This window comes from Pagrus major, chromosome 24 (assembly GCF_040436345.1).
Source record: "Pagrus major chromosome 24, Pma_NU_1.0".
NCBI lineage: Eukaryota > Metazoa > Chordata > Actinopteri > Spariformes > Sparidae > Pagrus > Pagrus major.
Genome location: NC_133238.1, coordinates 12,587,370 through 12,611,795, shown reverse-complemented (window position 1 = coordinate 12,611,795; position 24,426 = coordinate 12,587,370). Strand labels below are relative to the sequence as shown.

General features: G+C 42.3%; 1 protein-coding gene across 1 annotated transcript; it reads right to left on the bottom strand.

The window, feature by feature from the left end:
* Nucleotides 1-1,342: 1,342 nt before the first annotated feature.
* On the bottom strand, nucleotides 1,343-21,541 carry LOC140992363 (transmembrane protein 47-like). Its single transcript, XM_073462676.1, has 3 exons — nucleotides 21,313-21,541; nucleotides 5,616-5,756; nucleotides 1,343-1,521 (listed from the first exon to the last, which is right to left on the bottom strand). The coding sequence occupies exons 1-3, from the start codon at nucleotides 21,539-21,541 to the stop codon at nucleotides 1,343-1,345; spliced, it is 549 nt and encodes a 182-aa protein (XP_073318777.1).
* Between the last annotated feature and the right edge of the window lie 2,885 nt (nucleotides 21,542-24,426).

Below are 24,426 nucleotides of genomic sequence, written 5' to 3'. Positions count from 1 at the left end.
TCCAGGTCAGCCACAACTGGTGCGCACTATTGGAGTGCCTCAGGGGTCGATGCTCGTTTCCCAACTCTTTTTTCCATTTACTTTGTTCCTTCAGGTCATCTTATATGTAGACATAATACCAGTTTCCACTTCTAAGGATGGTGTACATGTGCCCTAAGGGGCGTCTAGTCAAATCACAGTTCTCCATATGTGTTTCTGTGATTGTACCTATTTCTGCTGAGTGCATAATGATATCACTACACTCAGAATGCAGATCCTATCTTTCTTAAACTACTGATGTACATGTAAACATGCCCACTGAGAGATTGTGTCTGTCTGTGCTGTGTGCAGTTGACACTCCCATCCACAAGCAGGATGCAGAGGAGGAAGGATGCTCCGATCGTCACGGTGCGGAGAAACCTCGGCTCAATAGGGAATCGAAATTTAGCAGGCCCTCGGAGGCAGCTGAGCGCAGTCTTGTCTCACACCTCCGACCATGGCTAATCAATCATGACAGCTGCATGTGCACGCCCTGTAGGTTGCTGCGGTAACAGACAGGTGGGTCGATAACAGAATATTGAGCGGGCGTCTTTATTTTATCCCCCGTTCTTACCTACCCCCGAGAGGAATCTGTTCAGTCTTATGAAAAGTTATGAAGCGCAACTGCAGCGTCTGATTCTCTTCCATATCCTTGTTAAAGTAGAAGAGCTCTGGAGGACTCTGAAAAAGAAAACAACTCCTAACTAAGCACTGATGATGATGAACTCATGGAGCAGGAGGCTGGGTGGTAGATTTTCGAAGATGTCCAGCCCGAGGGTTCGATGTTTACAGGTGATACACGTGCCTTTGCATGTGCATGCGTGCGTAGACGTGCAGTAAAAGCCTCCCAGTCTAACATCATGTTTCCTAAGTAACAGAGTCAAAAAGTTAAGTGACATAATGAGAGGAATCATCAAGAACCGAGGTGGCATCGTCACTGTAAACCTCCATCCTTTGTTACTGCGGGGTTGCAGTTGTGTCACAAGTCTGAGGAATAAACTCGTAAGACTTCTTTCCACCCTCCAAACCCTCCCAAGAACTGACCTGCTGACGTTAGGGCTGTAAGTTCAAATACCCACCAGCTTCAGTGCTCACACTTCTGTTGACTGAGGCACAAAAAGAAATCCCCAAAAAGCCAGCTTAACCCCCTGAATTTTCTCAGGGGAGGGGGGAAGCTTGTGGTGTTACAATTACTGGCTCAAATCCGGTGTACAGTATTCCTCAAAGTTCTTGGGAATTGAGCCGTTAAAGGAAAATACCCCCAATACCCTCTCCTTCACCCCTGAATACCATGTGACTGCAAGGTCCTCGGCTTGAATCAGAGTTAGTAATACTCCTCGTAGTTCTTGGGGTTGAGACAGTAGAGGATTCCTCCGCCAAAGGAAAAGATGGTCCCCCCCCAGGCCAGGCCGTAGCCCCAGTTGAACTCATGGTAGATCCTCAGGTTGATGCTCTCGATGAACTTGATGGGATAGAGGACCAAGCTGCAGGCTTGGAGGACAACTGGAGGACATATAGAGACGATAGGTATAAGGCAGTATACTTGCTATTAAGTACTTAATACGAGGTATAATGTCTAAAAACAACAGTACAACAAGTGGAATTTCTATTGGTGGGTATCCAAGCAACATCATTTTGATGCATGCAATTAGTTGAAAACAAACCAAAATAACTAAGAGCCTATGATAAAATGAACATTTAGCGTTGTTTTTCTGTTTTAAAATGCACAAATCATAAAAGTAACGGGTGAAAATGTACAAAATCCCCGAAAAGAAACCTCCTAATTAGCTGAAGTGCATAAATAGCTATTAGTGCCATGCTTTCTGGTTAGAGTGGCAGATCGTTTTTCACAGAGATTGATGAGGAAAAAGCCTGTTTGGACTATGGTCAGACAGCTCATGCTGTTACTGTGTGTTTATGCCTGTTGATGAATATTGTAAAAGCTTCTCAGGCTCAGCGATCAGTTAAAATACAGATTTAGGGTCCCTGGGAAATTTTACACCCCAGAAGTCAAACTTTTTTGGCCTCAAGCACCACGAAGCATCCGTAGGAATCCATAACAAGCTTCCGATGCTCTATCCAGATTTCGCTTATTATATCAAGCCTCACAGAGTCCTTAGCCTGACGACAGACTCACAGTCTTGTTTCCAAATATTGAAAATGTCCAAAGATAAGCTATTATGACATTGCTCAAATATACTATATCTGGCCACCTGCTGTGTGCACATCCATGATAATGAGTGTCCACAGGGTGAAAGTTAGAAACAGTGAGCAATCATTTGAAATAGACTGCAGTCAGTATCTATATTTAGTATAGCTATAACAGCAGGATACCAGCTGGAAGAAGTAGAAGTGTTGTAAATGTTGGAAATATTCATGTAATGTGGAATTTGTCAGTTCTGGAACAATAGCTGAACAATAACACAAACACGGATGTCAACATGGAAGAAAGATATTTGTACTCAATGGTGTATTCACACAGCGGGGTGTCAATATTTTATTTATGTGGTAAATATTAATAATTGAATTCTGAACAACCTCCTCTGATGTAAAAGTTTTAAGTGTGGGTTCATTGGCGTTGGTTACATACACACTTTTATCATTACACTTTTTAGTTTTTTAGTCACGTACAGAACAGTTTACAAATAACAGAAAAATAGCAGAAATTATCATCGACTGGGTCCAGAGTGTTCCATGCCCACAGGGGATGTCATTTAGCTCGGTTTAGTTCATTTAGCACATTTTGGAGAAATAAAATAAATCAAATGTGATCAGGCAAGAGGAGAGCAAGGGGATGGCGGAGAGGAGGAGGGAAGAGGGTGGATAGGGTGGAGAGGAGGGAGATGGAGAAGGATCAGAGTCGGACTAAAGGGTCAAAGGAAACAGGAGGAGTTTAGGAGGACGGGGAAGAGGTGAGCATGAGCCGAGAGATAGATGTTTAAATGGGGAGGAGGGAGGGAGTGAGATGGATGGCAGCGGAACAAAGGGGAACACATCAATCGCTATTGCTTCAAAGGGAATTCATCTTGTGGGAACGTAAACAAGCTCTGGCACTTTTCTGCGCGGAGAGGGAAAAAAAAAAAACAGCGCGGAATGCATAATATCCAAAAAACATGCAAATATTAACACAGATGGTGTGAAAAACAAGCCTTGAAGAGGTAGCTGGTTGTTAAGGAGCGGGTATGTGATCTACCATTCACTGAGGGTCCCTTTATCCTGAACCCCAAAAGACTTTGCCTCTGTGCTTGGCTTTTAAGATATCATTTAGGGAGCTCGTTTGTGTCCCATTTTGACAGCTAGAGTTTTTGTTTGTTTGTTTGTTTGCCAATTATTCACGGATTACTGATCTCTGTTTTCCAAGTTTTAAAATGATATATAATTATTTTTGCTTGAAGTATTAATTATTATTAAATCAAAGCAGCCCATTTTGACTTTTCACAACGTTTAATGAGTGTTGAGCCACATTTTGTTCGCTGAAAATGACAAAAAAACATAATCAGCTTTGGATCCGCTTTGAAAGAAAATATGATTATAAATATTTATTATATTATATTTATTTTCAGAAGGTTTTTATAGCTGCAAACTTGCACTTGCGTTGCTAATTGTTTAAAGCCACAATCTGCAGTTTTCACATGATTGTTTTTCAAATTAGTTTTTGTTTGTAGAACAATTAAACAATCCAGTTTGAACTAACTTTACTTCTCAGAGCAGGTCACAAGAGAAAACTCTCATCAGTACCAAGGTGTTGTAGGTTATGCTGCGGCTTACGTTTCAGTGGACAAATACGCCTCATATCTGAACTGGGCTTTTATTGTGAAACATTTGCAGTAACCTGTTGTAGAAAACTCATTTACTTGCAAGGTTGGCATGCGTGACTACTTGAAATGTAGCTGCTGCTATTTGATGTTAAACTTCAGAAGAAGTCAAGTTGAATTGTTGTGTGAAATGTAAACACGACGTGTTGCAGTTGCCCTGATGGACTGTAGTGCTACTACACTCATTCATGGGCTTTCATTATGTTACTCTTGGGAGCGGCTGAGGCTCGTTCCAGTCTTAGGTCTTATATCATACCGATTGGAAAAATGTTAAATTGGCCCAAGGTTTGCTGGCAACTTGATACCTAGATTTTTAACAACATCAGAACCTCTGGGACAGATTTCTTGGCAGAAAGGTCCAAAAGTAAAATTCTTAAAATAATGTACATTACAGTCTTACAGTCCAAGTTAACAAGTGAGTTGTTTGTGTATTTCTTCCTTCAACCCATAATAGTCAGTTTCAGTGGACACTCCCAGCTGCATCATTTGAACAAGACGTAAGCAAAAAAATCTGTTTATTTGTTAAAAATTTAAAGGTACAAGCCAGTGTACAAAAACCTCCCACAAACACAAACTCCCATAGTGCATTTGGGTATGAAACATCCAAACACCAAGCTTAAAGAGTAACTTAACAGCAGGTTGAATACAGATGTTTTGCTGCACTCTATTATTGAAATTTTCAAGCCACACCCAACAGTGATGTCACAGTGCACTGACACACCCTTGAGTAAACTTCAGCAAGGTGAGGAATCAAACCACAGGCAGCAAAAACAAGCTTTTCAGCTGCTGGTAAGTGTCTGTCGCCATCTTCCATGCCAAACTTAATGGAAAAAACCTTTTCAGAAATCTAATTACATTGCATCATCCGGTCGACTCTATGCTAACGACGCTGAGGAAATCTTAGGAAAAGGTTGAAATGGTAATTTACAGTGGGAAAAACACACTTCTCACTTCTTACCTCGATATGCATTCAAACTGTAAATGTCATGCTGCTCTGTTTGCTGTGCCGAGGCTTAAGGCAGAAAAGCTGCTCATTTATTACGGCATGCAAAATGATTCTATTTGAATGAGCAGTCAAATGTCAATCCAAATATAATAAGGATGTTTAATTCCAATCCATTGCGTTCTCATCTCTCACACATACTGTACTCTCAGGAAAGGAAAAAAAACACATAGCGTCTATAAATCTCAATCACTTTAAGTTAAGAAGATTTCCTCTTCAGTGTTGCATCCCACTTCTGCGGTTTGCACGGTGTGATTGAGAATAACGTCCGACAGGCAACACATGCAGCTTTGCAGAATGAGACATTTCACGGCTAAAAAAAATGAAATTTTCCAATTATTCCCGGGAGGTGAGGATGCGGAAAAAATGTGGAAACTTGACAGTTGTCCAAGTTGAGATCGGGGCTGGCTAGGGAAATTAAATGGACAGGCATGACACCCCGGTCCAACCCTGCTGGGCCCGGCTCATAAAAATAAGATTTTCTCTAAATTAGTTTGAGGGAGACAGGAACTGTGTGTGTGTCAGTGTGTGTATGTGTGTAGTCTGTGTGCAGTCTGTGTGCCTACTTAATGAGTAAGTAAGGATTATCATTTAAATGCATGTCAGTTTTCAATGTGATTACCCTGCAACCTTCCAGTTACCTTGTCTAAATTGGCTAATTAAGTTTGTGCGTGTGCGTGTCATTAGGTGTGTGTACTTTAGCACATAATGAGCGCGTGGCCTTCGACCCACAACTGTTGTAATTGTGACTACAGCTCATTGTGTGCGTGTGCGCTGACCTGCGGCGAAGAGCATGAAGGCGACGGGTGCATAGAATCGCCGTCTCGTGCCGATGCACACAGCAACCAGAGCGACCAGGAACGACATCAGCACCAGGGCGCCGCCCCCTAGCAACAGGGCCAACGTAGCAACCTGCCAGTCTGGAATGGGAGGGAGGAAGAGGAAGAAAGAAGAAGAAGAAAGTGAACAGGAGGGAGCAACACGTTGCATTAAAACCGTCAGAGGAAATTCATGAATAAGATCTAAAAATGAGGAAACCTTGAGGGTGGCCTGCGAGGAGAGACGGAGCCACCAGAGACATATTATTTTATTTGACATTTTAAATCCTCCATCAAGTACGTTGATTAGAGGGAGAGCGAGGGAGGGGTGAGGACGGAAGGGCGTAGGAAAAGGTATAAAAAGGAGAGAATGAACAATAAAATAAGCGAGAGTCAAGGTATAAAATGACATCGGATGAAAGAAGGGGGGAAGGAAGAAAGGGATGGGAAGTGGAAGGAAAGATGGGCAACGAAGAGGATTAAGGAAGTGTGAATACAGAAAATAGGAAAGGGAAGGAAAAAACAAGGAAAAAAGGGGAACATAACAGAAGAGGAAGGAAAGAATATAAGAAAAGATGGAGGGAGGAAATAGAGGAGGACTGGAATTAAAAGGGAAAGGAAGGAAATAAGTGAGGCAGGAGGACAGGAAGAGGAAGCAGAAGAAAGGATGGATGGGTGGAAAAGGCTGCAGCTAATATACAGTAAAGAAAGACAGGAATGGAAGACAGATACTGGATAGAAAAGGAGGAACAAAGAGAGAGGATGATGGGAAGAAAGGGCAGAGGAAGTGGGGAGGAAAGGTGATGTAATTAAGGAAACAAAGATGAGAATAAATGAGTAAGGAAGAAAAGGTTTGGAAAGTAAAAGGAAAGTGAGAAGAAGGATGTGATGAATAATGGTAGGAAAGAGGAAAGGAGGAGAAAGTTGGAAGAAGGTAGGATGGAAGGAAGGGAAATAAATGCAGGAAAGATTGGGAGAAGGAAGGTGTGAGAACAGGTGATGAAGTTCAGGAAGCATTGGTGGATAGATGAGAATAAAGCAGGAAGGAGGGAGGACAAAGGATGGGAAGAAGTATAAATAAGGGAGGTGAGAGAAGGAAAGGGAAGAAAGAAAGGTAGAGATGGGCAGAAAGGAAATAAAAGAGCAAAGGAGGAAAAATTACTGTGTAGGAACCACAAGAAAAACCAAAGGGAATCGAGGAACAAAGGGAGATGACGACAGGTTTCAGTGGCGACGAGGCGGCGAGCATCTCCGAGAGGGTGATGGGTGATAAAAGGGGAGAAACGTGAGTGGAGAGGCACGGGCATAACGTTACAAGGACAAGGAGAGGGCAGCGTGGAAAGCAATGCCAAAAGGAGGAGCAGAGGAGGAGGAGGGTGGTGGAGGTAGAGGGAGAGAGGGTGGAGGAGAAGGAGGTGAGGAGGGCGTGAAGGGGCTGGGGACAGAGCAGCGCTGAGGGAAAGTAATGAAGAGAGGGAGCACTTAGTATACCTGAGCTGACAAAAAGCCTCAGCTAAAAAGCTTTGCTGGCATGTTATCAAAAGTCTGTCCGCATTTAGGCCTGGGACTATATATAGGGAGCACCGTGATGCACTCGGAAATAGCACACACACGCACACATAGACACATGGTTACATATGAAGACACACCCAAACTTGATACCACATATCACATCCAACGACTGCTCACTAAAAAGACAATTCATATTAAATGCTGCAGGGATGACATACATTATTTTTGTAGGCTAACCCTGTAACTGTGTTATTATACTAGCTACGTTTTAGCATGACACAGATTGACATTTCAATGGTCTGGTAGGCTATGACCAGTAACTTAGCCTATCATGGCTAATGTTAGCAAACTTAAAGGAGCAACATGTAAGAATTGGCTGCTTCTTGAATTCATACCACAAACAAATGGCAGTGTATCATCAGCATAACGACTAACTGCTGCTTACTATAGCTGCTGTTATCTAGTTAGCTCGGTTAGCTGTGCAGCTAGCGGTCAAGACTAGGAGCTCGGAGTGGTATTACAAGAAAGCATAGGCCTGGGCTAGCTGGTTAGCATTCTAATTTCAGCAGATATCTCTGCAACACAACACGTAGATGTCTCTGACATGACGCTGAAACTGTTATTTTTTATTATTTAAACTTGAATTCTTACATAATGCAACTTTTAGAGCAACTGCTGTGTAAATTGTTTTGCTGATGAAATGACTGTCCTTGCTTTTCATTTAACAAGTCACAGAACATTCCAGTGAATGAATGGATATTCAGTCTTGTTTTACATAAAAGCTGGATGGTGCAAAAACAGCTCAAAGCCAGAACTGTCGCCTCTCCATTTCAAACCCTCAAAGGTCAGCACTGTCAATGCGGTTTGCTGTTGCTGCTGGTCTACGGGGCAAATAAGTGTGTCAGAGATAGCTTCTTGCTTGTGAGCTTCACAACGAGTCCACTTATTGTGGCGATTCCACTGGAATTAATTGATTTCAGTGCAACACTTTTCCATTTTATATGCTGGCGTGACTGGAGCTGGACACACACACACACACACACACACACACACACACACACGCACACACAGGCAGACACACACCTCATCATGTACTACATCTGGGCTCTGAGGGGGAGAAGAGATTTGACCATTTCTCTAACCTTTTATTCCACCTGTCTGCCTTCACACTGTGATCAGATGTGATGCTGTCAAATTGGCCGGGCTCATGTACGCCGCTGTAAAACCTATTTCTGTACCGCGCCGCTAAATAGGAAGTGGTGTGTTTCAAATAAATAATAAAATAATCTGCGCTCCTCGACGACGTGGAGGCTCTTAAAATGCGAACTTCAATCAGCTGCGTCTGAGTCCGAAAATGTAGCTGTCAGTGCAGATGCAAAGCCAATGCACAGTCGTTGGCATCAACAGTATATCTAAGTGAATTTATTTTTTTATTTTCCAGCTATTTAAGGTGTGTAAATACAGGAGACGCCTAAATTTACTAGAGTGGTGAAAAAAAAGGCGTATGAAAGATGGATGGTGGAGGGTAGAGATAAGGAATGATGAGAGATTTAGAGGCACAGGGAGGGAAAGAGAGTCGGAGATAGCGGTGAAAGATGAGATGCGGCGGTGGGTGGTGGGAGGCAGGAAATTAAAGATGAGAGAGAGCAGAAAGAAGAGGGGAGAGATAAAAAAAGATAGATCTTGTGTACAATCAGCAGCATCTTGTAATACCAATGCAAAGCAACCAAAAAACAGTTTATTTCCAGTTCGAATGATGTTGCTGATTACGAAGAAGAAACCAAAAGTCTTTTTCTGGACAAACACCTTTTCAGTTTTATTAAAATGTTTCCTGGCAACAACGTATTTCCTACGTGAAAGCCCAATTTTTATTTTTTTAGCCTTGGACCCAGCCTTATCTGGCCCTGTGGGTTTGCGTGTACATGCTCGAGTCTGTTTACTTTATATTTCAGTTGATGCACTTCAGGCTAAATCTCTGGATTTCGCTTGAAGTCAGGCAGTTCTGTTGCCCCCCTGAGAGCCGAGCCCAAAAACTAGCCCCGCAATGCAACAAGATACACATGAGTGGAATGAGGGATGGCAGACGTATAGAAGGATGAGATGTAGTGAGGTGGTGGGTTAACACAGGGCTGGTTTATCTTTCATTCAGGTTTAACTTCCCCTCGAGCACAGAGCAGCCTAAGCCAAACAAAAGTCAGCATGACAAAGCATCAGATGTGGAAGTGGAAGCAAATGTCTTCAGCTGTAGTTGAGTAAGAATTCATCTCTCTCGCAGTTTCTCAGACACACTCATTCACGCATTTCTCACCAGAACACCATCTTTTTGTCTGTTGTACTCACACCCACCTACAGATGAGCTCAAGCACCCCTTCAACACCATTCACCATATTCAAAATGTGTTGGAAAACACCAGATTAAACTTGATAAACAGTAAATGTTACGTACGATTGCGCTGTCAATGATAGAGGGCGTCCTCGACCATAAAGATCAAGAATGAAAGCAGTTTATTACAACTCATATATGTGTCTTGTTAGGCGGTGACCTCTAGTGGCAGTAGTAATTATAACAGCTCAAAGGAGGAAGTGAGGAGAAGTAGTATAAAGACAGCAAGTCCGTATAGGGAGGATGTCAGGGAAGGATGATTGGGTCAAACAAGCACGGGACTTTCATTCAAAAGACCGCCTTTTGTGTCGAAACCAGAAGTCGAGGGTAAGTTCTTACTAACGTATGTCACGTACTGCACATAGGTCATGAAGGTAAGTTTGTAAAGGAAGTTCCAGAAGTAACAAAGTGATTTTGATCCAAACCATGATGTTTTCCTAAACCTAACCAAGTAGTTTTCTTCCTTAAACCTAACCAAACTGCTAAGTAAGTAAGTTAGCTCACTGTTTTGACTGTTTATCCATTCATTTGAGCGTTCATCCATTAGTTATAGCAAACTATCTTTGCTATGTATCTCCTAACTTTCCACTCTATGTCAAACAATCATCCTTTACTTTTAGGTAACTATATAAATCATTTATTCCCTTCTTTAGGCCGACTGTTTCAACTTCATTGCCTTCTCACTTGCACCAAATGTTCAGGTGTAGCCTACGGCTGACTCAATATGTGGATTGACTTTTAAAAATAAGTTCGTACTTAAAAGTTTTTCAAATTAGTTGGGCTAGCCTATTCCACAATCTTACCATGTAGTTACCCCCTGGGTACTGCAGAGGTACCCCCTGGGGTACAAGTACCGCTGATGCAGCATAAGATGCCTTTTGCAAAAAGTGAAGCAGACTCTCTAACCACGGAGGAAATGTCAGGGGGGTCACTAAAATAATAATTCCCCGTCCTCTTACATTATATTTCACATTAAGCTTCTTGAATAAGTCTTTGGTCATTGGTTTTAATATAAATCCTTAGTCGCTTCCAGTTACTGTTTCTGTATTACAACTGGTTCAAGAGATGGGGATGATGACTTTATCATGATAAAAAGGGAGCAAGCAAAGGAGGAAAGCAACTGGCAAGACAACTGTCCATACAAATAGTAAACCCTACATTGAAGATGATCATAAGTAAGACACAGTTAATTTAGAAAGCTCTGCCTATCACTAAACAGATACTGTAAGATGGAGTCATGTCATCTGAGATTCATCTAAAATTTAACGTAGCTCAGATGATCTCAGATGAACAATTCACTATTTATAGGCATAGACATGAAAGTCCTACTTACGTTGCATACCCGCCTAAAAATATAGAGTTATGTAGTATTGAATAGTTGACTTTTTCCTCTACCAAATATAAATCTGACGCCTCAACTCAATAACAGTGCGCTCTTTCTCCCAAATTTAGAAACTGCATGAAACTCAATGGGATGATTTTTACGTAACAGAACACAAAGCCAGAGATTGTCTTGGCGCTACAGAGAGCGTTGGCAAACCTAATGAATTTAACTGATGAGAAACCCCAGAATTTTATGATATTTAGTGTCCTCTCAGTAAGATCTGTTGTAAAGCTGCACTTCATGTTTGTTTTTGAGTAAATACTACGGCATTTAACACATATACAGTAACTCACACTTCTCTGTAACTACAGCAGTTGTAAATATCTCTCTCATACACACACACAGACACAGACAATGGTGGCTTTAACTGTAAACCTCTCTCTCCTACTTTCAAATGCATACAGTATGCAAAGCCTTCTTTCTGTCTCTAGACTACGGCAGATTTGAATTTCTAAAAATCGCATCTGTACACACTGTAACCACAAACACGGGTGACTTTAGAATATCTCATATGGACCGTCCTCCTCGGCGTATGTGGCTTGCAAATTAGTTCTTGCAAATGTCCCAGTTCCTCACAACACAGAAGCACACTGTGCTGTGTTGTGAGAACTACCTCTCGCTGTAATGTGACTGTTTGCCATGTGACAGGATTACTGCACTGTCACATTTTTCTGTTTCTGCAAAGCCACTTCAAGCTGTCACGCTGATTAACCGCTGTAGTACTTTGAGTTCATGCACAGAACAAAACCCGTCAGACCTCGAGCTGCAAATGTAAAAAGTTTCACGTGTCATTTTAACACCTCAATAATGGCATCATTTCAACACTGCCAAGGTCACTGTAACCCTCAATCTGACAACTTTCAAAGCTCATTACCAAGAGACACCTCTGAATCCATACCAGACCCGACCCTTTAATGGAACAGTTCATCCGAACATGACAAGTCAGTCATTATCTTCTCACACATATGCAGATGGAAAGTCAGGTGAAGGTAATCTACAAAACATTTCTGGAGCTTTTCAGCAAAACGGCGTTGCAGCATTTTCCTAAACAACTGAAGTAGATGGGGACTGTCCATATGTCTTCTGCAGACCTAATCCAAGACTTGGGTGAACTTATCCTTTGATGTACGATCAGCTAACAGAGGCATCAAGCAAAAGTAAATAAAAATAAAAGGCTCAGAATTGGCTGCTGATAAAAGCTGGTCTGGTCACTATAAAGGCACACAACTGCGATCTGAGCAGGTTGGGGATGCAGAAGAACTCTTTATAAAGGCTGCCTTTGTTGGCAGAGGACCACACTAAGAATGCAGCGTTATTCAGGAACAGCTGGCAAAGTGTGGATACCTTACTGGGATATAACATTACTGACCTCTCTGAGCCTTCCTGCATAGTGCTGAGCTTCACAGTTTATACAGCGAGATCATTAGAAGTGTAGCTGCCGTTTGTGTTTGTTTCGAGATAAAAGGACTGCAGTCATTTTTAGCCATGCTAGCAGCTTAGCTTGAGGGATGGAAATGTCTGTCTGTCTGTCTGTTAGTCAGCCCACCACTTTGGTCCAGAGGAAAATATCACAACAGCTTTTGTATTTTTCCCCTGATAGTGTTACATTGTGCATAACAAATCTGCTGTGTAGTTGACAGGAGGAGAGCTAGTTAGCTGGTAGCAGCCGCTTGGCAGCATAGTCCTGCGGTGTGTTTAGCTATCAGAGCTAATAGTTTACACCTCAGGGAGCTATAGCGCTAACAGAACTAACAGCTAATGGAGCTAAACACACAGCAGGACTGAGAGTTTGTGCCAACATGAAAGGTTTACAAGTAATGTGTGGAAGTATTTCAGCCGTGTACACTTTACTTTAAATGTCAATACTTTGAACTGACAACTAAAGATGTTATTAACGAAGTAAAGAAACAACATTTTTGTTTTAGGACAGTTATGTTACTTTAAGATGGTTAAAATTGTTTTCTGTGGCGCTTCTGAATCAAGTTAGTCTAGAGCCCTGACAAACATTCAGAGCACTTCGACTAACCTTGGCAATTAATCATCATCATGTTTAGCATTGTCATAGCAACCATGTTAGCATGATGACGTTAGCATCATTTTCAATGTATCTATTGATACATTTTTGATTAGCCAGTAAATAGCCTTTAAAGCACACACAACAACACTCCAAAACCCCCAATTATTCAGTTCACAATATTAAAAGTATTGCAGATTATTTATCTGTTGATCCAATGAATAATAAACCTTACAACGTAGAGAAATACAAAATAATCAGCTTAATTTCTGAATCACCCAAATATGATTTTGAGATCTCTGAGTCATCCTAGGTGTTAATTAAACGCTCTGAAATCCGTTGTATTATCTCAAAGTGGATTTAAAACTTTTGAAGGTTTTTTTTTCTTTATTTCTTAATGCTTTAATCAAAGATCGATTTAACAATCAAATGTGAAATATGAAAACAGCTGATAAACCAGCCTGTTTCCTTGTGAGCATGGCAGATGAAAGTTAAAAACAGCAGGCTTAGTTTCTTTAAAAATTATAATTATTGCGAGTTAATGCCAGAGGAATATCCGCATTTAAGACAATTTTGTCTCTTTTATGTCCATAGATAATTTAGAATTTGTTTATTTTTAAGATGTTTTATGTGCTGCAACATGCTGCTGCTGTGATACTGGTAATGCTTTGAAGAACGCTTGATTTGCATCCACCAAAAGGATTATGTGTGTTATGGCACATGCACATCCTTTTCCACCATCATGCCCCCAGAGTGTGTGTGTGTGTGCAAGTGTGGTTCCTGGTTATTCCCCTGTCTGTCTGTCTGTCTGTCTGTCTGTCTGTCTGCCTGTCTGTCTGCCTGCCACAGCACTGAATGCCACATCATTTCCCATTCCTCGTTCAGCTGCTACAAATAGAACGGGCATCTCTGGGGGCTGAGCTCACTGAGAGGAGAGACGGAGTCAGAGGCGAGGAGGGGGAGAAGAAAAAGGGGGGAGAGACTTGACCTGGGAGAAAATGGAAAGGAGAGATGGAGATGGTTGAAGGAGGAGGAGGAGGAGGAGGAGGAGGATGGTGAAATTACAAAGGGAAAATGATTAACATTAGAAATGTAACAATGAAGCCCTCGGGGAGGAGCGAGGGACAGGAAGGAGAGGAAGAGAGGAGACGGAGGGGAATGAGGAACAAACAGATGGGAGGAAGGTTGAGTATCGAGAAAAATACAATTCATTTAAGAGTACAGATGAAAAACGCCCGGGGAGTAAAAGCAACGGATGGATCGATAGGCTGATAGAGAAAGATGAGAAGGGCAGAGAGCGAGGAGGCACCATTTATGGCGTTTTTTGGGCCTTTGGTGTTACTGATTTCAAATCTGTGACAACAAAGACCCTGCGAATGTGGGTCAAAACGGGTCGAAACTGAAACCACTTTTCACTAAATTTGCTAGAAATCACATCCGTCTAAACATCCTTTGGCATTTATTCTTAAACAATATACAAATAGTGTGATAAAGAAGATGACACATAGTAATGTTTCCTCACTTTTTGAGTATCACAAGCTGCAACCGAATCTGACAAAGAACCTGTGAAATCTCTCAAGGTCAGGCGAATGACATACCTATCGGTAGCGACAACACATCTTTTGTTCTCAATTTATCTCATTTGAAGAACACTTATGTTTGTTTACCTGACTCGGGTGTTAAGCTCGACATCGGAGTTGTGAGAAAACAAAGGAAAAAGGAGGGGTGGGGGGAGAGGAGGATGGAGCGAACAACAGGAGAAAAGGAGGAGGCGGTTGAGCCTGAAAACCGTGAGGAGGGAATAGAAGGAGCGACTATAAAAGAGAGAAAGAAAGTAGGTTGGCTTCCAGGTGTAACTTCTTAGGGTTCAAACACCTTTCAACAGAGCGTGTATGACAGGCAGAGGTTCCCCTGATGTCTGCCTATAAGGCCAGACGCCCACTATGAGAGTTTTCATCTCAAGCCATGTCCCATTTGCCAAACATGAGAGAATTGAACTCCAGGATTTCTGTGTGGAGCCGACTTGATCTCGTACACTCCCTGCTTGTCTGCTATTGATGTTTTCGTACTGTCATGAATATCAAAAATCCCTTTAGCTCTTTTTCAGACACAGAATGTGTTGCATTCCCTCACCTATGTGTTAGAGTGGTGGCTTTTTGTCATTCTGCTGCATGAATAATGGAGCACAGCGGTCAGTTGGAGATGATATGAAGCAAGAAAAGTGATTTCTGATCACCCACACACTGCATCGTAGATGGATTTGAGAATTTATTTTGTGGTTGAAGCTTTAATTAATGACTAAGATGAGTGTGAGGGATGCTCGCCCCCTCTTCTCACCGTTCTGACAGTACTGCTGCCTGTTTTCTAACGTCTGACAGCGCTCAAGAAGAGGATGACAGGATGTTAAACCTGCATTAACTGCATTGGCATATTCATACCCTATTAAGTTGATATACTAAACTCTATAGATCCAGCAGACACAAAGCAACAATAACTTTCATTTAGAGTCATGTTTGTGCCCCAACGATGAATCCTTTTAGCTCAATTTTGGTCTCCACCAACAAATCAGGCTCTTTAGCTGCTAAACGTGCCACGGTGATCAGCAGTTAGTCACTGACTGTGTCTGCTGTCTGGTGCTGAACAGGTATTGAAAACAGCTGTCTGCTGTGGCTGGAAACAAAGCTACATGATTGGTGTGACTGAGCCAAAACAGCAAAAGTTGCGAGTAGGGGTGGGCGATCTTTTAAAGGCATCAACAATCTACTCAGATCCAGGTGGAATTGTTAGAAATAGTGGTATCGTTGGCACCGCTATCACAAAGACAACTGGATAGTTTCCGTTTTCGTCAGTCGCAACTACCAACGACACAGGGAAAAGTTTATTAATTAATTTAGTCTCTAATGGAGGCTTAAATCAGATGGTCCCAGGCATTATTGTTGGCGCGACTGTCACAAAAACAACTGGGTTGTTTCCGTTATCCTCAGAGTAGAAACTACCTCCAAGACAGGAAAAAGCACAAGTTTATTAATTCATTTAGTCTCTTATGTAAATATGAAAGCAGATGGGGCCAGGCTGCCAAATGGTGCCAGGCATTATTGTTGGCACTACTGTTGCATAACCAACTGGGTTGTTTCTGTTTTCCTCAGAGCAGCAACTACGAACAACACAGGAGAAAGCGTGAGTTTTTACATTCATTTAGTCTCTAATGGAGATGTGAAAGCAGATGGTGCCAGGCTGCCAGATGCTGCCAGGCTGGCAACCTGACAGGATCACCAGGAGATTTCATACCCGGTGGCAGACAAAATTGCACTGTGGAAACTAAATACCAATGGTGTTTGCAAAGTTTGCATTTTAGATTGTGTATTGTGGATGTGATATAACAGATCGTGATATCATTTTTTGGCCGGATCAACCCTTGTTGCGGGCCTTTAAACCAAAATATTGAGCTGAAAGACACTAAAAAGCACTGCAAAGAGCTGAAGGGAACTTCAGAGTCAGGAACTTTTCATATTATTAATATAAAAATATTGATTATAGCAGCTTTGATCTGTGACTGACTTTAATTTCTATAATGCTACTTTTAATAAATGTTCTGGTAACACAATTGTATGTTCTTGCAATAACCGATAAACAAAACATTAAAAAACTACATAGAGAGAGGGTGTGATCCGAATATTGTTTAGTTCACTGCCTTTCCATCCCCACACTGCAGGGGAATGAAAGTCTAATTCTGCTAAAAGTCTAAAAAAGTCCAAAAGACTAATCTAACACAGGAAGAATCTCCACAACACCCTTAAATTGAAGGCGCCCTCGTGTCCTGAGGCTTGTGTCATATTCATGTCATGTTGTAATTATCCGTCGAGGAAAACAGAATTCACGCCAACATCCAAATGTAATTATTACTGGGGAACTCTGATTTTTGTGAAAGCTCCAAAACATCAGACTTGGCACTTAATAATACGGGCCTGAAAGTCAGCCAAGCGCGGCTGCCTCACGTCAGCCAAAGTCTGACGTTTAATGTAATTAGATTCAGTTTAACCCCTCACACGACCAACTCTGTAATCACACAACCATCTTGAGTTGCACGAGTTTGTCCCGTGACTACTGGCAATCCCACTTGACTCGAACGTGGGATTCCCTTTCTGTTACCTCTGTACAGTCAAATCTTTAACAAAAGGTATAACACGCTCTGACATTGTACGATTACTTCTGTGACTTTTACATAGTGACTCAGGCTCTTATTCACACATTAGACCGAGATGTTAAAATGCCTTCATGTAGGAATAAGTCTGAGAGGGGGTTCAGATACTCCTGACACCATAATTTTACCTGCAGCGGTTAACAAGGAAACTCCAATTACCACAGCTGGTCTTTACACAACAGTTCTGTTCATTTCTGCACAGTGAGATCCTTCCTTTACGCCTTTGATTTTCCATCTCACTCCAATTAATTAGAGGGTATGTTATGTACGTATGTTGTGAGCTACATATTTCTGCCTCTGATTGAGGTATTAATTAAATGATCTGTCTCTGCATACATTACAGCATTTTGCTTGTTGTTAAGGCTGAGGAGAGTTTCATAGTCAGTGTATTTTGTCTGGATGTTCCCATTCCCATGTTAATTTAACCCATTGATGCATACCTTATAGCCTACGCATACTTAACCAAGACTAATCCCTTCATTTCTTTTTCCAGTTAAGCCCTCAAGTGCCTATTTTTAATGATTTTCTGCTGTCAAAATAGTTAAATATTGTCTTCCTGATGTTTTTCTCTAAAACTTTAGGCTATAGTCTTTACAAAGTTAGTGTTTAGACTCTCTTTTTGGTCATGGTATGCACATAAAGCTGTTACAATAAAAGCAGTTACTGTTAGCTGTTACAAGAAGCCGTACAAAAAAAGGTATATAAACTACCGTAAACTATCGTAATTGTCTCCAAACTATCCCTTTTTGTGGAGCAGTTTATAAAAACTCAATGATGCAACACCTCTAATAAGATAATGTTACATTAGCTTTCTCCATTTTCGACTCTTTGGCTATCTAACACTATGAAGACGGTTTGCTATTGGTCACCAAAGTTGTACTAGACATGAAACATTCAATCGGGCTTACTTCGCCTCAGCGAACAAATTCACTAATCGTTGCAAATCCATTGAAATTAATTGATTCGGTTTTAAAATTACACTATTTTTAATGCTGGTGCGAACAGGCCCTGAGGTTGCATATTAAAATATAAAAAAGGAATCTGTTAATGTGAATTTATTTATACATTTATTCATTTTAACACCTATAAATGTTATATTTTACTCTTCATAATATCTGTGATCTTTCCCTGTGTTTGTCTTTCTGAACAGTATGGTGGCCCAACAGGATCAAACGTCCCTATGCTAAAGTGCCCCCGAGCGAGCCAGTGAATAAGTGCCAGTTTCAGCGGGGGCCGCACTGTGGCAGCTCTGCCAAGCAGAGATGCCAAGCAGGGGGAGGTGAAAAGACAATTTCCCTGCCGCGATCGGTTCAGTTTCACATTATTACAAAAAGAGAACCATCACATTGAGTGAAAAGGATGAGCTAAATTAACAAAAACTGCTGCTTTGGTCTGTCTCGGGTGCTGGAACAAGCCAAGGGAGCTGGCACAAGCAGGGAGAGATTTATTTTTTTGAGATCAGTGTGTGTGTTGGACAGGCTCAGACACACACACACACACACACACATACCTGTCGCGCCAAGACATCTAATTAGGTAGCCCTGCTCTGGAGTCTGGGTGTGCATGTACGTGTGTGAAACGGAAAGAAAGAAAAGAAAGTTGTGGTCACAAAGTGTGTCAGTGAATGTATGTGTGTGTGTGTGTGTGTGTGTGCGCTGGTCCTCTGAAAAGAGGAGGTGCGGAGATGTAACAACAGAGAAATCAGAGTGTGACATGAAATATTCAGCTGGGCTTCAGAGGAGACTGTCCAGAAATAGGTCAGCTCGACGTGGTAGCATCTTATTGGCACAAACACACACACACACAAAGCCATTTACACACTGACATACAGACACCCAGACAAACACACACAGTCAGACACTCATTAACTTGCATACAAAGACAGACAGATACTTAGATAGATGGCGTCTGTCACAGTGTCTGACAGCTTGAAGACCTTTTAAATGTCCCCATGTGTAATTAGCACCACTCAGCTCCTGGTGGTAAATAAAGCCACTTTCACCTCAATTAAAGTAACGCTCGTGACCTCTTGTTTCCCTGGAAACCAATCCAACGTCCAAGATCAACCCCTTCTCTCTATTGCCCTCCCCTCCCCACCTCAAAACTTACTGCCAGACCTCTCCTGGGTGCGACAACAAGGTGGTTTTCTAGACAACAAAAGAAGGGGCAGGACAATAAAAAAAATAAGAGCGAGACAGGATGAGCTCGATATCGAGCCAGCACTTTTATGCCCCCACCCCCCTTCTTCTTTTTCCTGCGTTGACAAATGAATTAATTAGGCGCAGGTAAGTGGCGACACCCAGGAGAGTTGATTGACTTTACTGTGAGGGTGGTTGCAGTTTTGCAGCATTAATAATACAAACGGTGATCATTATAAAGTAGCTGAGAGTGCACATTATAGCGTTTATGTTGGTCCAGTACGTTCAGGTGTATAGGGGCTGCAGCTAATGATGATTTTCATTAGCTATTAACCTGCCAGTTGTGTTCAGGAATAATAGATTCATTTAATCTAAAAACATTGTGGAAAATGCCCAAAGTGACGTCTTTAAATTACTTCTTTGGGCAGTGGCGGACACAGGATGTTTGAGGGTCAGGGGCGAACAATATAAAAAGGGCACCAGCGTGCAGAAAGACTTTTCTTTCGATCGACTGATAGATTAATCATCTAATAGTTGCAGCTCTACAAGTGTGTGAACATTTTTCAAGTGTATAGAGAAAATCAACTTTATAACATACTGAGAGATGCTTTTCCGCCATTCATTTTTATCACGAATAACATTAGTAAAACTTAAAATTGCTTTTTCTCCAGCCAATTATTTACTCAATTCATCAAAGGTGCACTCGGCAGGTTCCGGGTTAAAAAAAAAATCAAACTCAAGGTAATAATACGAACTCAGAAAGAGTTATTTGATATATTTCCATGTAAACAAGCTGTCGTTGAGTGGAATCAGGTCCCGAGAACAGAGTTTGCTGGAGAAATATAGCGACTTAGAAGCGTCCCGCCAACAGAAACAAGGTAAAACAGGATGAAATGTTGTTCTCCTTTTGAGGACAGTTTGTTTATTCAGTTATGGAAATAGATAAGTGAAGATTTTTCCCACAAACTCTCTTTGTTTTCATGACTGAATAAACTGAATAAAAACCTGAAAGGACAACAGAATTTCATACTGTTTTACTTTGTAGCTAGAGAGGGCAGGGTCTGGCAAATATGAACAAACAGTGTTCTGGGGACCTTATTTTCCTCTGAGAACAGCTTGTTTACTCAGTTATGGAACAAATTAATATTTCTGAGTTTGTATTATTACTTCCTTAATATTGTGAGTTTGAATTTCTTTCCCAAAACTACATAGAGCGCCTTTAACGGCTTTAAAATGTCAGAAAACGGTGAAAAATGGTCCAAGCTGACACATTGAAATGACTTTTTGTCACACCAACAGTCCACAACTCGAAGATATTCAATTTCCAGCCACGGAAGACGAAGAAAACCACAAAATATTCAAATGTGAACAAATTCCTGAACTACCAGCTCGACATTTCAGCTTTCATGCATTCACTTGCTGCTCCCACTCACATCAGGGTTAGGATTTAACCATACAGGCTTGTGTCTTTTCCAAAAATGTCACGTCTGCAGCTTTTCTGAGCAGCGGTGAGAGGGGATGTCACCGGTGCAGGTATCAGCAAACTGCATCGGTGACAGCTGAGGAGCATTTCATATGAGCCATTTTTTCATCACAGCAGAAAAAAAACTGAAATCATTTTTGAGTGTTATTCTATTTGAAGTGCTCTCCAGCCTTTCCCTTCATTTCACCTCCACTACAATTAATGTGGAGTCCCCGGTGGAGTCACAGTTGACAGGGACTGTCAGGATGAGGCTTTGTTATGGTTGGATAGAGACGGTGAGGAGTCACCATCCTGGTCATGAGGACAATACCTTCCTGCAGCTATAGAGATTATTGTCCTGGGGCATTTTCCTCTAGGACTGCCCTTCTGGAGGTGAGGAAGCATCCCTCCATCATCAACATCCATCAGAACAACTCTTTGTTCCCCACTCCACAGTCAACCCTCCACCCTGTCCCGTGCGCACCGGTCCGGACAGGACAGATGAAGGGTTGTTTTGATACCATGAGCCCATACATTGTGACTCCCCCACCCCCCCGGTCATTACCTGAGCCCAGCGTGCTGCTGCACTGCCAGTTCTCGGTGCTCGCCGGCTTCCAGCAGGACTCCCACAGGGACAGGTAGTACTGGTCGTCGGCAGTCACCCACGCCGGGCTCATCACGGCTCCCACATCCAGGCAGAGCGCCAGGAAGACGCACACCAGCCCGACCAGCTTCAGCGGAGTCAGCGGGGAGCTGCGCGCCGACTCCTCCGTCTCGGTGACAGCAGACGACATGGCGGGGCTGGAGGAAGAGGCGAGGAGTGAGAGGGGACCGGTCCGGTGGATGTCGATGTGTGTGTGTGTTGGTGTATCCCTTCCAGATGAGCAGTGAGTGGTGTGGATGTGTGGTAGAGTCGGGCGGGGAAGTCTGAGCTGAGTTGGTGCCGCCGCAGCCGCCTGCGTTGCGCGCTGAACGGACGCTGCGCCTGTGAGCCCCGCCGCCGCCGCGCACCGGAGATCTCCACCGTTTACTGCGCTGACGTCAAGGCTCCGAGGGATCAGCAGGTGCTACAGGGTCCTAAAGAGAAGAAGGGGGGAGTCAAGAAACGTCGCTTTACCAGAGCCGTAGATACGATTTGAGACATCCAGAGGTCCTGAGCCCAGATCCTCAAGTTCAAACACATTTTTTTTAAAAAGCCACCAACCAAACTCTGTACAGTTTTGTGTGTATTTAACAGAATAACTCATCTCACTACTTCACAGCTTAAGTCTCTACACTGTCAAATGTGTGGGCTAATGCTGGTTAGAAACCACTTTGATTCTGCTTATTTAGTTTTGTTTTCTTGTTTATTCCATTTCATGTTCAGTCACTTGAAGTGGTGGTTCTCATCATTTTTGAGTCGTAACGCTGGCAATAAAAAGGCAACAAGGACACTAAAGAGCAAGGAAAGTAGGACAGACCATAAAGCCATGGGGAACAAATCAGGAACGCAGGGAACACACAAGGACCGGGGAACAGAGGCAGGAACTGAAAACTGACAGAGTGAGTGAAAAGACAGGGGCTAATGAACAAATGAAACACAGGTGTGCAGAAAAAAGGGCGGGAAGGGGACAAAGACAGGAAGTGGAAAGTCACAAAGACACATGAGAATGAATCTACAAAATAAAACAGGAAATGACTGAACAAAAAACCCAAACAGTGACACCCAGTGGGCTAGGTTGACAACCAATACCTTAAAGGTCCAGTGTGTAGGATTTAGTGGCATCTAGTGGTGGGGTTGACCAACTGAACACCCCTCATCTCACCCTCCCCAAAGCCGCTAAAAACACACACAAATTTTTTTTTTAAAAAAGCGTGAAAGGCCCTCTTTAGAGCCAGTGATTGGTTTGTCCGTTCTGGGTTACTGTAGAAACATGGCGGTGCACCATGGCGGACCCCGCCAAAGAGGACCTGCTCCCTCTGTAGTTAAAAGGCTCATTCTCAAACACAATGAATCTTAGTTTCACTGAAAATGAAGACAAAATTATGACTCTTATATTCCATTTATGTGACCCCCAGAAATCCTACACACTGCACCTTTAATTTAAATTTCTCAAAACATGTCCACGTTTTAAAGGCGCTCAAATAACACTCGCAAAATAACACTGTTAACTAGCTAACTGTTAGCTCAACTAGCTTACTGTGTGTTGAGGTAGAAGCAGTTCTGATGGTTAACTTATGAATATGATGATGCAAGTTATCAACATTTGTTTAATTAATCAAAATGGATCTTTTCACCCAGCTGCTGTATGTAACAAGCATCTTTTATTAAACAGCCGGTTTAATTTGGAGTAATTATCTTGTAACACAATAATCCCATGGCGGAGCAGATGTGTGTCCACTGTGACTCTTTGTTTTAGATGAAGAAATATTGTATTAACACACTCGCACTCACGTCATCGGCCCTTTATTCGCAGCTTCACAAAAATTAGATTTTGGATTCCTTGTTAAATATTTAGGACTTCTTCAGCAGCAGGAGGGTGAAGCAAAAAGCAGAAGAGAGAAACGGAGAGCACACACAGTGATGGAGCAGGAGGAAGTGGGAGGCACATGAAGGAATATTATTGTTTCTTCTGCATACTAATGACAGAGCCAGAGATGAGACGGCGGAGCAGACAGGAGGAGGGAGGCCTAGAAAGCAGCAGAGGTGAGCAGGTTTAAAAGGAGAGCAGAGCCATCCGTATGTTTATTCAGGCGGAAAAAGAAAGGAGGGATGGAGGGGCTGATGGGAGGAAGAGATGGCCTTGTTTACTCTCCATCAGGACAATAATGAGCGATGATGAGGCAGAGACAGGAGGAGGCAGGGGAGCAGAGCAGAGAGGAGAAGGGCAAGAGATAGAGGTGAAAGAGATGGAGGGATGGATGCCTGGAGGAATGACATTTCTGTGCTTTGGAGGTCTCAGCCAGACGTCTTAATGAATTGACTCAGTGTTGATCCACATCAGTTACTCACAGCTTAATAAGAAAATACCTGCCGGCACTTTTTTATCTCGTCTTAGAAAAAAATGTCCATACTCCTGAACATTCGCTCCTATCATATAAATCATAGCTAAATGGGAGGAGGTGGTGTTATATTTCAAGGGCATATTACTGAATAATGAAGGAGTGCTGATTTTGTTGCCATTGAAGGACGCCACTTTGTTTACTGTATTAAAGGGCCCAGATGTTTTGAAAGTGGTAAAACACAACAGTTAAATGTAATATGTAAGACTGAGTAGGCTAATTATTTTCTCAGTACAGTAAAAGCCACATAAGCATTTACAGGAAACACAACTTTATTGTTGACATGTTTAATTTCCGACTCCTGCTTCCAGTCCTTTAACGATGTTCAGTGGAAGAGTAATGGACGCACTCGCCAAATTGTATTTCTGTTCTTTACGAGCTGACAGATCCAGTTTATTCAGGCCTCAGCGGGGACGTGCGTACACTATGGTCTTCTGCTGATTGTAGCTGGAAGAAAAACTCCAGGGACAGTCGAAGATGTTCAGAGGAGTTTTCCTTCTAATTTTCAGCCTAAATGTGTCAAGTCCTCAAACTCAAGAAAATGCTTACCTTGATTTTTTTCCCCCCCTTTTTTTTAAACTGGAAAGGAACAATCGCACGGTAGGGGAGACCTTTCAACTATATCTTTAAAAGAATT